Source organism: Ovis canadensis, chromosome 5 (genome assembly GCF_042477335.2).
Source record: "Ovis canadensis isolate MfBH-ARS-UI-01 breed Bighorn chromosome 5, ARS-UI_OviCan_v2, whole genome shotgun sequence".
Lineage (NCBI taxonomy): Eukaryota > Metazoa > Chordata > Mammalia > Artiodactyla > Bovidae > Ovis > Ovis canadensis.
The window spans coordinates 63,727,319-63,743,540 of NC_091249.1; the positions used below are offsets into that span (position 1 = coordinate 63,727,319).

The window sequence follows — 16,222 nt, forward strand, 5'->3', positions numbered from 1 at the left end:
CGAAGTGCTTCAAGAGTATAAATCCTTTACCAAAAGGTGCCAGCAAGAATCCCAATAACACCAGGCAGAAAGGCTGCATTTCCAGAGTCTTTCCTGGGCTCCTGGAGCCCGGCTGACCCTCCCAGGAGATCTGAGCTGAAAGCTGAAGACGCCCAGCTGGCAGGGAAGCTTGGATGGCGGCCGAGTTCCGGAGGCTCCACTGCTCTGATTCAGGATGCACTGGGACTCCCTGTCCAGAACAGTCCTGTAAGCTAGGGAGGCTCTGGGCCGAAGGGGGAGAAGGAAAAGGCCCTCCACTGTCTCTCTCCTGGTCCTCAGCCCTGCCTGGCTGCTCTACCCTCCTGACTTGCAGTCCTCCAACAGGGCTGATCTGACTCTGCAGTTGGTTCTGGAGCCTGGGCTCAGAAGAATTCTGTTGGGCCGCATGCCCACAGGTTCAGTTCCTATCCCCACGACCTTCCTCCCTGGCCTCCAATGGGAGGGGCCTGGGGAGAGAGCTGCCCCCAACACTGTATTAAGATAGTTGATCATCTGGGCTGACCAGCCCCCACCTCCCTGGCACCTCCACTCTCCTCTTCAAATCTTGGCTTCCAGGTTCCTGTTGGGGGGAACATCTAGCCTTTCGTGCTATGGTCTGAGAAGGGTGAGAAGGCTCCTTTCTCTATCCTGAGCCCCAAATCCCTTTTTTCTGAGGGCTGCCTAAGTGGCCCCGTGGGTCCTGCCCTCGGCCCCTTCATGCCAGGCACTATCAATCCAGTTTGAATTCCTCAGGGGATCCATCTGTCCTCCCTGGAGAGGAGGAGGTGGGTGGCAGGTTGATCAGGGGCCTAGGGTGTTCTGGAGGATAGGGGCCACAGACTGTTGGGTCCCAGAGGGAGTCCACGGCCAGTCTGTGGCTTTCTGCTCTGCTCCACTGCCACCTGACAGCGCTTGAAGGAACTGCTCCCAGCCCCAGATAAAACCTGCCACAGTCATGGCCTCATCCCCCAGCCCCAGGGCTCACACTATTCTCAACACACTGCAAACCAGAAAGTTCCACCTTCAGAAGTGGAAGAGAGGAAGGGAATGAAGTCTTGGTGGGGTCTCAGACCAGAGATGACCTGGAGAGAGTCGCCAGTTACCCCTCCATTCCTTATTCCCTCTATGTTTTAACAATCTTTGTTGTTTAGTTGCTACGTCACGTCCAGCTCTTTGCGACCCCATGGACTGTAGCCTGCCAGGCTCCTCTGTCCTTGAGATTCCCAAGGCAAGAATACTGGATTGGGTTGCCATTTCCTTCTCCAGTGGATCTTCCCGACCCAGGGATTGAGCCCAAGTCTCCTGCATTACAGGGGGGATTCTTTATTGCTAAGCCACTAGGGAAGCCCATGTTGAGCAACAAACAATAACCTCCTCCTCCATCAACATTTAGCCGCCTAGAGGTCTCTAGTCTCCATGGAAACCACTGCCCTGGGGCCTGTATTCCCTCAATCCTCCTTCCCCATTCTCCCCCATCTCCCCAAATCAAACCAAAACAAACTCTGGCCAGATCCCAGATCCAAAGGCAGGTTTTCTGAGAACTTGTTTCTCTCTCAAACACACAAGCACACACTCACTGCCTAGCCCTGTGCCCCCCAGCCCCGCAACAGCCTGACATCCTCAAACAGGCTCTCAGAGGCAGGTGAGGGCTCTGCAAATGCTTCTTCCCATCCTGGCCAGGCTGCCTGACCCCCGGTGAGGAAGAGACCTGAGCCTGGTTCTGCCCAGCTGCAAAGAGAATCCAGTGTGACTGTGCCCAAGCAGAGGAGGCAGACACTGTATCAGTCTCCTCTGCATGAAACTGAGTAGGGATCTGTAGGTCCTTCCCCAGGAATGATCCCCCAGTTTCCCCTGCCTCTTGTTTGTAGAAAGGCTTTAGCCTCCCAGGCCTTTCTCATCGAGTTCCAAAGAGCACATTTAATCAGAGAAGTGAGAAAGTGCAGAAACCAAGGAAAACAATCAAACAAAACAAAATAATACGAGTTTAGCCATAAAACAAAGTCTGGGACCTCTGGTATACCTTTGAGTTGTTTTTCAGATACTAAAACCCCCAGCAGGTGATGACCACCCCTACGCAGGCCCCAGGCTGAGTGGAGCCAGAAGGTTGCTGACTGAGATTCCTGAAGCATCACCCTGTTCCCTCGCCACCAGCCAGTCAGACACTGAGCACGAGCTGAACACATACCTCATGACCCCATCCGCCCACAGTCTTTCAAATCCCTTCCCTGGAGTTGCTCATGTCCTCTGCTTGTTGCCTTTGCAATAGCGCTATTCTTTCTTTCCCCTCAACCTGGTTTGGTAGGTTAGCTTTGCTGCATGTTGGGCGAGCAGACCCAAGTTTGGTTCGGTAAGACGCACAGGTGTCTGATGAGGACTGAGAGGACACCCCCACGTCCCCCTCCCCCAATCTCTGAAAGCAAGGCCCCCATCCTTCCCACGGGGTGGGGGGTGGGGTGGGGAAGAACTGTCAGTTAGCAGGGAAGGAAAGAAATAGAAGAAAGAGACATACTGGAGAAGTTGACCATTGCGAACTGCTGACACCTGTCCCCGGTGTATCCCACAGGACACCTACCAAAAGAAAGAAAACCAGAAAGAGAGAGCCAGGATAGCAAGACACAGGCGTTGCAACACCCCGGCACAGGCTCCTGCCAATGCCAGTTGGGTTCCTTGCCACTGTTAACCATTTGTACCAGCCTCACCACTCTGCCCCTTACCTGCAGCCCTGAACTTTAAACCCAAGGATTAGGCCAAAAATGAAAAAGCAAAACAAAAGAACTAACAAACCAAAAATACAAAAAGGAAACCAAAAACAGCCAAAGATCAAAACAACCAGCACCCCTGGCCCTATATCCTACAACGGGGGGGAGTGGGGGGGACTGCACCCAGAAGCTTTCTAAGGAGCAGGGACTTGTGTTTGTATCTTCAAACATACTTTGCTTAGGATCTGGCATGTACAATCGCAAAGGCAGTTTCTCCAAACATCTCTGTCCGAAGAATCCGTTTGGACATCTGGAGAAGGAAAAGGGGAAAAATCACAGAACAAACTGGCATCATCCGCGAGGCTTAGGTTAGAAATCAAAGTGCACAGTGATGAATGAGAAAACCAAGTCGAGCGCTGGGGCACACTCGCTGCTGGAGGGGCTGGAGTCGGGGCTGGGTGGAGGGCTCAGAAGTCTCCTTCAAAATCTCTCTAATAGATGCAGCTCCAGGTGGTGGGGAAGCAGGGGTAGGGGTAGGGAAAAGATGGTTTGGGGAAGCTGGGTGGGGAAAATTGGGAACTTACTGCCTAAAGGTCCTAATGGTCCTTGAGACTTCTCTTCTGACCTGCCTGGGGCCCCAGGAAGCCAGACTTGTAGCCCCTTGGTGCCAGGCAGTCAGCAGGTGGGGTGTGGTGGGGAAGGGTTGGGAGGCTGGGAGTTTTCTGGAATACCAAGTTCTGGGGAGCCATTCCTACCAAAGGGTTTTTGCCAGGGCCCTGGGTGGGATTTCTCATCCATGCAGCAGCCTCCAGAAAGCTCAAAGGAGAATGGGAATGCTGTTCCTAGACTGTGTGCCCACAACAAAAGGGGCCTTGGAGATGTCTCATCTGTTCTCTCGAAGAGGGGTTCTGTGGCCAAACAAGTTGAGGAAATCCATTGCCTGGTTTCCGGGTAGAGTTGCGGTGCACGTTAGCATATGAAAGGCCATGAGGAATTTTTTAGGAGGAAAGAGCTGAACTTTCTAGTTTGTTCCAAATTTATCTGACCTTGGAAGTCATTTTTCTGAGGAATCCTTGTGAACATGCAGTTTGGGGAAGGCTTCTCTGGAGCAGTATATATGGGGAAAGCTTAGTGGTGGACAAGTGAGGGTGGAGAGAAGCCTGAATTACCAGCATCCCAAAGCTGGTGGGCCCAGGGTGGGTGTGGGGCATCTGGTCTTGGGTGGCAAGAATCATGATGCAGGGGGACTAAAGCAGGCTCCCTGGAGACCCCGAAGCCTCTTCCACATCAGGGGGCCAACTGGCTGCGTGGGACACCTGCCCTCTCGCCATGACCTGCTCCTCTGTCACTGCCTGGCTCTGGAGGGAGTTCATTCTCCCTGGTTGCCTCCTACAGAGAACCACCCACTCCCATCTCCCTGACTTTGTCCTTACCCCCAAGGTCCATTTCCTTCTTCTCCCCAGCTGCCTTTCTCCCTCCAAGTGATTTCCTGTCTTGCAGATTTGTGGGAGACATGCCCTGCCCTGTATACTCTTCTGAACCCCAGGCAAGGCCAGGTACTTAAGAGAAGCTTACAGACAGGGCCAGACTGACCCCCCGCCCCCAGCCCCCTACTCAAAAATGGGTCTATGCTCTTCTGCCTCTTTAATTTAGGAAATTAGGTAAGCCCATCACCCGTGTTCCCTTAGTAACAGGTCAATACGGTTCATCAGTAAACTTCCCCAAAAGGTGAATGTACTATATACCTCTTAGCATTTTAGTGTATACCAACCATCAGTAGCCCCTTGAACTTACAGGGGGTGATGGCTATTGGCTGTAAAGACCCTCACAAAAACCCTGTGGCCTCCAATCTAGCCTGGAGGATTGGGAGCAGTTGATGAGCAGACAGCTGGAGTCTCTGTGGGCCTTAGGGTATCTCCCTCAGGTGAGGCAGGAGGCTGGTCCTTGTAGTAGGAGCAGTGTGTATGTAGGTATGTCTGGCCAAAGAGTGGTAGTAGAGGAGGGGGTGTCTGGAGAAGGGAGGAGGGGAGCCAGCCAGGGAAGCTGATGCATGCTCATCCTGTTGAACAAGGTGCTTTGGGAGAGGAAGCTACAACTTTGTCAGTACATCCTTTTCTGACCCCCTTGCCCTCGTTCCCAATCATCCCAGCCCAGGAGAATGGAGGCAGTGGCTAAGGCTTTCCATTCAGCTTGCGTCAGGCTCAGCTTTCCTTTCTCAACTCTCAGAAACATTCCACTTGGGAATGGGAGGAGAGGTGTAGAAGTGATTTTTTTTCCCAATGTGGAAGCACCTTTGGGGGTGGAAGATATAGACCCAGGAAGTTGCCAAAATGACTCTTGGAATCCTCAGAGGAATAAGAGAGAGGCTTGACTGTGTCCAATGCCTGAGATTAGCCCGGCTCTGGAGACAGGGGAAACCTGCGTGTGTGTGTGTGCACATCTGTGTAAGAGAGAGAATGAGGAGTGCAGGAGCAGGAGGGGACAGAGGGGAATTTATTCCCATTGCAGAGAGCCAGGATGCTTTCCTGTGGCTCTTGGAGATGGAGAATAATTAAGTACATCCCTGTGTTCCTGGCCCCATACCCAGCCTGGACTACCCCGACCGTATCCTCCTATTTTTCATGGCCACAGAGTTGCACAGCTCCAGGTGGTACCGCGGACACTGTCTACAAGACAGAAAAGCCTTCTGTAGTTGTAGTGTATACCCTTCCTGCCCTGGGAGTGTGTTCCCTGCTGGCTGAACAAAGGAGAAGGCAGTGGGAGGTGGGCACCTCACGGGGTAGTGCCCTGGCTCCTTTCATTAGCCTTACTTGTTGAGGATGAGCCACGTCTGGGAGGCTGGGGGCATCCCTGGAGAAGGCTCTGGGGGTGGCCAACAGCCTTGCCACTCTGCTCCCAGGACCTGGTAACAGGGAACAGGCTACATTAGCCTGTTAACCAGGAGCAGGGGCTGAACTTGGCATGGCTGGCTGGTAGTGGGTAAGTTCCCACTCAGACAGGGATTGACTCCCTGAATTTCAGGGACATGGGGTACAGGCTTCCTGGCCCTTAGCCCCACGCCATTATCCTTGACTATGGGAAGGTTTGTGCTCAGGGCTGGAGAAGAGCAGGGATGAGAGAGGGGCAGAGAGGAGAGCCCGCGGGCTGCACCTGGGATGACAGAGAGGTTGGGACTCTGCCTCCCTGGTTTTCCACCCCACCTCCCGGGCCTCAGTTTCTCCTTTTGGTAGCCTGGGGATAATGCCATGTGTGCTGCCCTCACCCAGGGGAAGGGGAGGATGAGGGATGAGGGTGTGCCCCGGGCACTGGAGGGAGTGAAGCGTCTCTGGCCTCATGAGCAGGGGGGCAAGGGGGTGGAGGTGGAGAGGATGAGCAGGCAGATGGGGATGGGATGAGGGTCACCGGGACGTGGGCGCGGGGGGATGGGGGATGGGCTGATGGCGAGGAGAGGCATGCCACTGGTATGCGCACAGGGCTGGAAAGAGAGTCTTGTTCTGTCATCATCCCCTGAACCAGTCCCCCAGAGTCACGCACCAACCGTGCTCTATAAACACACGGAGAGAAGAGGAGAAAGCAGCAAGAGGAAGTGCGGAGGCCCCTGTCTGGCCCAGACAGGAGGCGGTCACCGTGATTTGGACCCCCGTTTTCAAATCCCCCTAAGTTTTCCTTTTTAAAACAAAATTCAGTATCAGTGACACTGTTTCTTTTGGCTCTGAATTCTAGAAAAACAGGAGGGATGGAGTGTGCCCGCTTTTCAACACTCCCCGTGGGGCTCGGAACCAATACACAACAACAAGTGTCAGAAAACCAGGAAGGAAAACTGATTTTTGTCGAAACTGGAATGAAACTGACCAGTTTAGTTTCATTATCCAAGCTAAGCGGAAATGCAAAAAAATCAAAATAAAAAAGTAAACAAACAGCACAAATGGTACGACGTGAGTTCCGTTTCCTAAATTCTCTCCTTTTCATTCCATCCATTCCATTCAGGGTGTCATCAGGAACCCCAAAAGGCCTGCCCCCATTCCCTCCCAGCTCACCCACCCTCAGAATGGCCTCTGGGTTCTGCCCTGCCCCCCTCCCCCTGTCCTTCTCCAGCACAGCTCTGAGGACCTGCCCTCCTGATTGCCATCCCCACCAGGGGTTCCCCTCTCCTGGGGGTCCAGGGAGTCAGGAAAGTTGGTTCCAAGAGCTCTGGCTGGGGTTAAGGTGGGGAGGTGGCAGTTCTGGGTACCGAGCTCAGGTTCTAAGCAGTGAACCCCAGCTGTCCTGGTTGGGGGGTGATAGGACAGCATCTTCACAATGGCTCAGGCTCCTGCACTCTGCTCCTCTCAGATTCAGCTGGGTGGGACCCAGAGGGTCCTAGGGGTACAGCCTTGCTGGCAGGGGTCCCCAGGAACCCTATAGCTCACTATTCTCTTTTCCACACTAAGCTCTAGCACTGCAGTCCTGGGCTCCACAGCCCTCCCCAACCCCAGCATCTGTCCTGGTTGGCTGCAACCTTTCCTGTCAGGAGCCAGGGCTGATCAGTGACAATGCTGGGTCCTTTCAAGGGTCTGGGGGCCCAAGGGGCTAGAGAAGATGAGAGGCCTGGCGTGTGTGTGTTGTAGGGGATAAGAGGAGGGGGTCCAGGGCTGGGCCATCTCTGTAAGGTATTCCAAAACTCTTACACATTTCTTTAGATCTATTCCTAAGTGCTCAGAGCATTTTCAAGGCTAGAATGTTCCTAGGGTCTGTGACACTGTCCTAGAGGCAGAAAGAGAGGATGAGGGGCTGAGTCTGGACCAAGAACTTCCCAGGGGACCGGCTGTTTCTTTGGGGACTATCCCTTGAGATCCAGGATGGGGGAGGCTGGAAGGCAGATGGCAGCAGGTAGAAGGTGGACCAAGACGAATGCTGGCAGAGGAGGCCGGCTGGAGCCCGGGGAGTGCCTGGCCGTCCACTGAGGGGAGAGCATGAAGGAGGCGTGGCCCCCATTATCACGCTGTGAGGTGGGCACCTTTGGGCAAGGTCATAGGAGGGAGCTGGAGGCCAAGGCAGGAGAGCTGGGAACACTGACTGGATCTTGTCTGTGGGGCTGGCAAATGCCTCCCCCTGAATTTTCATCAGTGCCCTGCTGGCCTGTGCCCAGATGCCATGGGGAATGGGGCAGCTTCGGCGCCTCACTAGAGCCCAAGGCTGCTTTGAAATCCGGAGTTGCTAACTAGGCCTTCCTCCCTCTGCTCCTCTGGCTCGGTGGGTAAAGAATCTGCCTGCAATGCAGGAGACCTGGGTGGGTTCAGTCCCTGGGTTGGAAAGATCCCCTGGAGGTAGGGAATGGCAACCCACTCCAGTATTCTTGTCTGGAGAATCCCAAGGACAGAGGAGCCTGGAGGGCTACAGTCCATGCAGTCGCAAAGAGTCGGACATGACTGAGCGACTAAGCACAGCACCCTCTGCTCCTCAGATCAGGCCAGAACCTGTGCTGCCCTCACAAGCTACCCTACCTGTTTCTGGCTCGCCCACCAGAGGATTTGTCAAGGGGCAGCAGGTGCCAGCTCCCAGAAGACCTGGCTGGGCCCCAACAAGCCCTCCCTGATCACTGTGCTCCCACCAGCCCTACTGGCTAAGGGTGGGAGCAGAGGTCCTCAGCTCCTGGGAGGTCCTATGAGGCAGCCCTTGGGGAGGCAGAGTCCCAACATGAGCTTTATCCTCAACCCTGACCTCGCCCACTCGGCCACACCCGAGTGATGTCCTTGCTGGTGGCCCCTCACACCCCAGAGAGGGACTAGGGACTGAAGTGTCATGGACAGCAGCCAGGGCGTAACTGGGCACTGGCTTCCTGCTGGCAGGGAGAACAGAGCAGACCTAAGCTAGCATGGGCTCTGGGACGTGTTCCCCGCCTGGCCCTGCCGGCTTCTCACTGCTGGGAAGATGCGACCCGGGCAGTGTTCATCAGAATAAAGTTTGGAAAGTTGCTGAGAGATGGGAAGGGAAAGAAAGAGAGAGAGAGAGAATCCAGTGCCCACTGCCCAGGGCAGAGACTAGTCTCGCCATCTCCCTAGAAGGTGTCGGTGAAAGCAGGGACACTGGAAGATTGGGTGGGTAGGGGCCTGGGACACTGGGACTGCAGAAGCCCTGAGCCCTTTGGAGCTTACATCTCCCTGTATTCCAGGAAAGGGCTAGGAAGTGGGGCAAACCTCCCTGATTATACCCCCCTGGAGACCCCTTATCAGTGGCTTGAAGCCCACTTTTTCCTAGAGCCCTCCACTTCTGCCCCGGCCTCTCTCCCCCTGCTCCTGCCCCCACGCCCACCCACACTGGTCACTTACTTGCAGGAGAGCTGATTGATGCCCTCGATGTAGTAGCAGACACCTCCGTTGACACAGTAGGACTTGGCTGTCTCGTTGCACTTCCGAGCGTGCCCCGACCAGGATGATAGAGTGGTGCTCACTGGAGGTATGAGAGACACGTGCTGGTGACCCATGGAGACCACCGCTGGGCCCCAGGAATCACCTTCTTCATGGTCCTTCATGGCCCATCTCAGAGCTGGATGATTGGAGACTTTAGGAATGGTTGGGAGTCCCTCAAGTCACCAAACAAGGCCAAGGGGAGGCCACTGTGAGCTCTGATCATCTATCCAGCACCGCAGTGCACTCATGCTCCGGGCAAACCTCCAAAGGCTGGGAAGATTTTCTGTTTTGAAGGGGAGGAGAGGCTGGCAGAAACTGCTGTTTTCTGAAATAAGGGTCCACCTCCACTGCTTGCCCGCATGCCTGCCTTTCTGGGGGCACCCCTGCAGGTGGGATGAGGCACCATGTCTTATGTGGGGGGCAAGTCACAGGGTGCAGGGAAGAGACATGTGCATCCATCTGCACCACTGGGGCTCTCATGGACCAGGGTGTGACTGGAGGAAACTGGGCTTTGCGGAGAATGGCACCTTTTGGGACACTAATTTTCCAAGATCTTGGGAGATGTAAGGAGATCCCTAGCCCCCCTCTCTTCTTCCTTTGTCCCAGTGGGGGGACAAGCCTCCCAGAAATGCTACAGAGGCCACTATATCTCCAGAAGTATCCAGGGCCTTCATGTCTGCTCTTGCCAGGCAGCTCCCCCACTTCTGCCTCCTAGAGGGAGCCCCCAGGCCTTGGGTAACCTGGGCTATAAATCAGGGCTTTAGGTCATTGGGGATAGGGCTAGGGGACAGCTAGGATGTGGAAACTAGGTGAGAACAAGCCTGGGTTCAAGGCTGCTAACCTAAACTGCACATCTCTGATGGATCAGATTCATTTGATAAATGAAAATCCCAAAAGCTGGGCTCCTCAGTGGGATGGCACCCAGAAGCCTGGTTTCAAGTGGAAATTCTTGCTCCCAATTTCAGTCTTTATCTGCTAGCTAACCCCTCAGACTGTGTATCCATACTGGTCATCAATGGGTTCCTGCTCCCTGCACAGTCTCTGGGGGCTGGGAGGGCCTCTCCTGCCTGCCCAGCAGCAGCCTCCTGACAAGTGGCCCATCCTACCTTGCCCAGTTCTGTCTCCTCAGGGGTACTGAGTCTCCACCATCCCCCGCAGTAAGTGGGGGGACAAGAGGAGGAGGAGGAGGGCAAGCACTTGGCGCCCTGAGTGTTTAGACGTGTCGAGAGACAGATGGAGCGCGGGAACGGGAGTATATACACAGCTCTGCCTCTGTATATGTCTGAGGAGCTCGCTGATAAAATCCAGCGGGCAGGGCCAACTCCCGCTTTCCCAGCACACTGTGCCTGCTGCTGGTGTGGCGTTCTTGAGCCCCAACCCTGCTGACGTCTCCCACCTCTGTGCAACCCCACACCCGTCTGGGACCCACATGCTTCTGGGTCAGTGAGACCCAGGGAATAGAGAAAGGGACAGAGAAGAGAAACAGCTGAGATGACCACGCCTGTGAGCTGTAAAATCTCATTGCTGGGAGGACCCTAAAGGTTGTCCTGCCCTTTGATTGCATTGCCAAGGAAGAGTGAGGAAAGAGAGCAGAGCCTTCCAGAGTCCAGGGTGTGTTGTAACAAAGCTTTAGGGCTCCTGATATTTGGCTGCATATTCTCACCAGGCACCTGGTCCACCCTGGAAGAACATGTCAGCACCAAGGCTTGACAGATGGATGCAAACACGATGTGGACCACAGGCCCGGGTCCTTTACCGGGCCCTGGCCAAGCTAGGGAAACCTCAGGCCATCTTGATGCCCACTGCGGTCAGGGGTGGCAGAACCTGCCTGATGCTGTGCAGGAGCGCAGATGGTGGTGGGACCACAGCCGCACACTTGGGTCTGCCCCCATGCACGTCTGCACGCACCCAGGACTTGGAAGGCAGTGGATGACTCCTGAAGGAAGGAAGACAGGACCCTGGCTGGGATCAATGGGCTGGGGCTTCCAGAACTGTGTCACAGTGGGGACTAGGCTGGGGCCCTGGAAAGGCAAAAAGGGAGGGCAGTGGGGGAGCTGGTTGCAGAAGGTGTGGGGGAAAGGCCTTTGCACCTCAGAAAGTAGTACCTGAGGCCAGCCCTGTAACGGCAGGCTCCTCCCAAGTCACCAGCTGTGTTGGTGGTGGAGGTTCACGCCAGGAAGATTTCCACACAGAAGATGTGCGGTCATGCTCTTCCAGCTCACTTGGGCTCTGAGGGCAATGCCTCACACTCCCTTCATATTCCTTCACTGTGTTCTCCCGCATTTGGGGAGGTGAAGATGACCAGTGACCTCCAAGTGAGAGAATCTGGCTGCTCCCTAGACAGCACCCCGGGGACGGTGCTAGGCTACCCCAAACGCAGCTCCCACTCCTGTGCCCTGCCACTTGCTCCTCGCTCACCTCTGGGACTAAACAGCATGAGCCAAAGGCTTGCAGGGAGTCTCTGATTTTTGGCCCCCCAGCTGTCTCTTGCTGAGGCCTGCCTCCATGCCTCCTGGGGCTCTGCCTCGTCTCACTACTGCCTTCCCCCCCACCCCCGGCCCTGGCCTCTGTGGTTTCTTTCTTGGATGGCCACAGTCGCCTCCTCATAGATCTTCCTGTCCTCACTCTTGCCTTCATCTCTAATCTTTCTGCTTTGTGGCTGCTGCCAGAGTGGTCTTTAAAATATGTAAATGATCCGTCACTTCCAGTATCAAAACCCTCCAATGGTTTTGTACTCAGCCCTCCCCAAGTCTAATCTGGGCCTCACCACCTGTCCTGCTTCTTGTCTTGTCCCCTTCTTGCAGTATATTCAGACTCCACGGGCTTAGTTCAGCTCCTCTAAGAGGCCAAGTGACTCCTTGTCCAGGACTTTCAAAATATCAGTGTCTCAGAGAGGCTGCTCAGGTCTCCTCCCTTACTCTTTGTCTTAGTTTTGTAACTATTTGTAACTATAGTATTTATTTTAACAATTAAAGGACTAGTTGTGCAATTACTAGCTGTCTAAAACCTGAAACTGAAAGTCGCTCAGTCGTGTCTGACTCTTTGTGACCCCATGGCTTATACAGTCCATGGAATTCTCCAGGCCAGAATACTGGAGTGGATAGCTTATCCCTTCTCCAGGGGATCTTCCCATCCCAAGGACTGAATCCAGGTCTTCTGCATGGCAGGCAGATTCTTTACCAGCTGAGCCACAAGGAAAGCCCAAGAATACTGGAGTGGGTAGCCTATCCCTTCTCCAGCAGATCTTCCTGACCCAGGAATCACCAGGGTCTCCTGCACTGCAGGTGGACTCTTTACCAACTGAGCTACCTCCAACAGAAGGTAAGCTCCATCTGGGCAGAGGCTGTCTGCTTCACTGGTGAACGAACTCCAGTGTCTAGCACAGCACTTGGCATGTAATAGGTGCTTAACGAATACCGACAATTATCTCTACCAAGCAATTAAAGACATCCGATTCTTTAGAGAAAGGTACATTCTACTACCATCCCAGGGTCTAGTCTGGTCTCCTTGGCTGCTGCTGCTATCAGCATTAAAGCATTAATTCAAGCATTATCTCTTAGAAAATACAAATACTCATGAACAATCATTAAGGAAATGAAAATAAAAACCACAGAGGTGCTACTTCACACCCCCTCTGCTGCTGCTGCTGCTGAGTCGCTTCAGTCGTGTCCAACTCTGTGCGACCCCATAGACGGCAGCCCACCAGGCTCTGCCACCCCTGGGATTCTCCAGGCAAGAACACTGGAGTGGGTTGCCATTTCCTTCTCCAATGCATGAAAGTGAAACGTGAAAGTGAAGTCGCTCAGTCCTGTACGACCCTTCGCGACCCCATGGACAGCAGCCCACCAGGCTCCTCCATCCATGGGATTTGCCAGGCAAGAGTATTGGAGTGAGGTGCCATTGCCTTCTCCCTCAGATGGCTATATTAAAAAAGGATGGATAATAACAAGTGGTGGTGAAGATGTGGGGAAATGGGAATCCCCCTACTTTGCTGATGGAAATGCTAAATGGTGCAGCCACTTTGAAACACAGCTGGTAGTCCCTCAAAAAATTAAACATAGTTACCATATGACCAAGCAAGTCAACTCCTAGGTATATACCCAAGAGAACTAAAATACAAGTTCACACAAAAACTTGGATACAAATGTTATAGCAGCATTGTTCCTAACAGCCCAAATGTGGAAACGACTAGAATGACGCAACAACCCCAGTTGATGCGTATATAAACAAAATGTGGTAGACACATGCAATGGAATCCGATTCAGCCACGAAAATGAAAGCATTGATACATGCTACAACATGGATGAACCTTGAAAACATTATTTTAAGTGGAAAAGCCAGTCTTGAAAGGCCACGTATTCTATGATTGTATTTCTGTGAAATGTCCAGAATAGGCGAATCCACAGAAGCAGAAAGTAGATTCTGGTTGCCAGGGGCTGGGGGGGATTTAAAGAAAACACCTGGGGAGGTAAACCCAGGAGATCTCTATTAGGCCTCAGTGTCTTGGGCTGAGTGAGTGTACTGAGGTCCTGAGGAGGCAAGGGCCAGGAGGGAGCTCATGCTGTGGAGATGTTTTCCCCACTGCCAGCTACTGTAACCGCTGCCCTCCTATCCCTTGCCATGGACAAAACTTCTCATCTTTCAAGGCTGTGTCGATGCCCCTTGAGTAGCCGCTGCTCCCTGGCGGCCTTCCCATGCCCTCTTCTGCCGGCCCCACCCCTGTTGCCCTGGCTTCCCTGGGGCCCAGGCGGGGCCCAGCCAACCCACCCTGGAATGAGTCAGAGGGGGCAGGCACAGTCGCCCGCTACCCGCCCTCCCCCCCTCCTCAGGGTGGGGCTGCTGCAAGTCTTCTGGGTTCCGCGGGTAAACAGGAGCCTGAGCATCTTGACCCGGGTAAACGTTCCCCACAGGACCTCCTGGCTCCCTCCAGTGGCTCTGTCCACCTCCCCACATGAAGGGTAGGCTCTTGCCTGCCTGGACAGCTGAAGAGATGTGGTGTGAGGGTGTACATGTGTGGTGGTGGCGCTGGCTAGGTGTACAGGATGTCAGCCTCGACACAAAAAACCCTGAGAATCCTAGAATTTTAGGGAGAAGGGGCTTACAGATCACCTGGGTCAAACTCAGATGGGAAAACTGAAGACTTGGGAGGTGGAGCAACTCACTCAGGGTTGTACAACAGACCTGGAATGAGACCAAAGCTCTGGACTCTTGTCCATAGCTCAGCTGCCCCACTGTCCTGCCTGCTGGAGGGACGAGAGGCGCAGAGCCCTGAGGGCCCAGCCCAAAGCTCCACTGTCTGATCCCTGTCTGACCAGAACCCAGGCTACTGAGGGCTCACAGAAGCCCACAGGAAGGGTGGAGCTGCAGCTTCTCTGAAGGATCTCACAACAGAACCCCGCCTGAGGCCCCAAGCCCTGTGCAGGAGAGGACATTACTGCAGTTTCCTTCATGGCATGGCAGCCTTTCCTCTTCCTCCACACCCCAGCCCCTGCCTCCAATGTAGTTCTAGCAGGGATGTCACTCATGGTACTCTGCCCCTCAGGACCCCTTTGCATACACACATGGGCCCGCCAGGATGGCATCCCACTCGCCCTGAGCGCATGGCTGGGCCGAGCGGGGCACAGAGCAAGAATCCACCCCTGTGACAACGTAAATGGAGAGAGACAGACCAAGCTCTCTCTTTCCCTGGGTGGTGCTGGGGTGATGTGAACCCAGAGCTGTCTGAGGCCATAGGCTCCTCTTCTCAATCCTTTCCCTAAACGTGGGGGAAGCCCATTTTACAGGGGGAGAAAAAGAGGCCAACACTTTGTGGAAGGGAGCACCCCAACCCCTGCTCTGAGGTCCAGGACTCTGTCGGGTCTAAGGTCAGTCTTACCTCTAGACTTCTCAGTTTTAAAAACCAATACATTCCTCAACATAGTTTTATACTGGGTTCTTATCAGTTCTAACCAAGAAAGTCTTAAAATGTAAAACAGGAAACCCCAAATCCCCAGTGGATCTGAGAATGCCTGCCCACTCTGGCTGCAGGGGACGCTGCTGGGCCCCAGCATGGTCCACTTTCCCAGGCTTGAGACAGGCTGGGAGGGGCAGGAGGGCGCAGGTGCCCCCACCACTGCCACGCCCAGGCTGGGCCATGGGGAGTCAGGAGAGGCCCTGAAGCAGGGTCTGTGGTCCTCCTGTGTTTACCAGGTGGTGATTCAAGCCTGGTGCTGTGGTGGGCCCCAGGGCTGGAGGAGTAAACAGGCTAGACATGGCCCCATGGAGCTTGGGGGGCTCTGTGTTTGCCAACATCTTTCACATCAGGTAGGTCTATCTGCTTGACTCTGGGCAGAATATGTAACCCCTCTCAGCTTCAATCTCCTAATCCATGAACTACACCATGGGGTTGAGTCAGGGCTCCAGAGGGAATATGGAGAGACCATTTGGGTCAGATTTGTGTCAGCTGGGCTGTGGGGCCAAGTTCTTGTTCTGTGTCTCCAAGGGTGGGGGCATGATGGAGTTAAAGCGCCTTCAGAGGCCACTGCTCTGGCCTAGGTGAGCAGGGCTGAAACCTGGGCCAGAGGTGCCCTCGAGGTGGGGTTGGAATGAAAAGAAAAGATGTGAGCGAGAGATCGAGAAAGAAGACTGACCAGGACTTGAAGACTCAGACCTATGAGATCCACTGCAAGTGGAGGAGCAGAGAGGCTTGCAAGAGAGGGGGATCCCTCAGAACACAGGGCAGACCGGGTCTGAGCCAGGTTCTCCTCTGAAGGTGCAAGGCCAGGGTTGTTGTTAGACTGCATGGGGTGTGGGGAGTACCAGAAGGCTGTGTGGTGGAAACACAAGCGATGCAGGCAGATGGACTCTGTGATGGGCAGGACTGGAAGCAAACCCAACAACCAGGTAACAAGTGGTACCTAAAGGCCGGGTGTCAGGAGGAGGAATGAGAGCTGTGGGGCTCAGAGGAGGGGTGAGAGTGGAGGGGGCATGACCTGAGGACAGATAGGCTTGGTGACTTCCCAGTCAAGGGCAACAACCAGAGGATGGCCCAGCAGGGAGGCTGCCTCTGTGGCAAGAGGCAGCTAAGGGTGCCATGGGCTCCTGACCTTGTACAGTTCCCAGGGAGGGGATGACCTG

At 54.4% G+C, this 16,222-nt stretch overlaps 1 protein-coding gene across 2 annotated transcripts in view; it reads right to left on the minus strand.

Annotated features, from left to right (window-relative positions):
• The window catches only part of NRG2 (neuregulin 2), a 195,401-nt gene that overhangs the window by 17,895 nt on the left and 161,284 nt on the right, over positions 1-16,222 (minus strand). For both annotated transcript variants that reach the window (XM_069589831.1, XM_069589832.1), the window contains exons 4-5: positions 9,026-9,146; positions 2,951-3,027 (exon numbers count right to left, since the gene is read on the minus strand). In XM_069589831.1, coding sequence (XP_069445932.1) covers positions 2,951-3,027; positions 9,026-9,146 — 198 coding nt within the window. The remainder of the gene's footprint in view (positions 1-2,950; positions 3,028-9,025; positions 9,147-16,222) is intronic.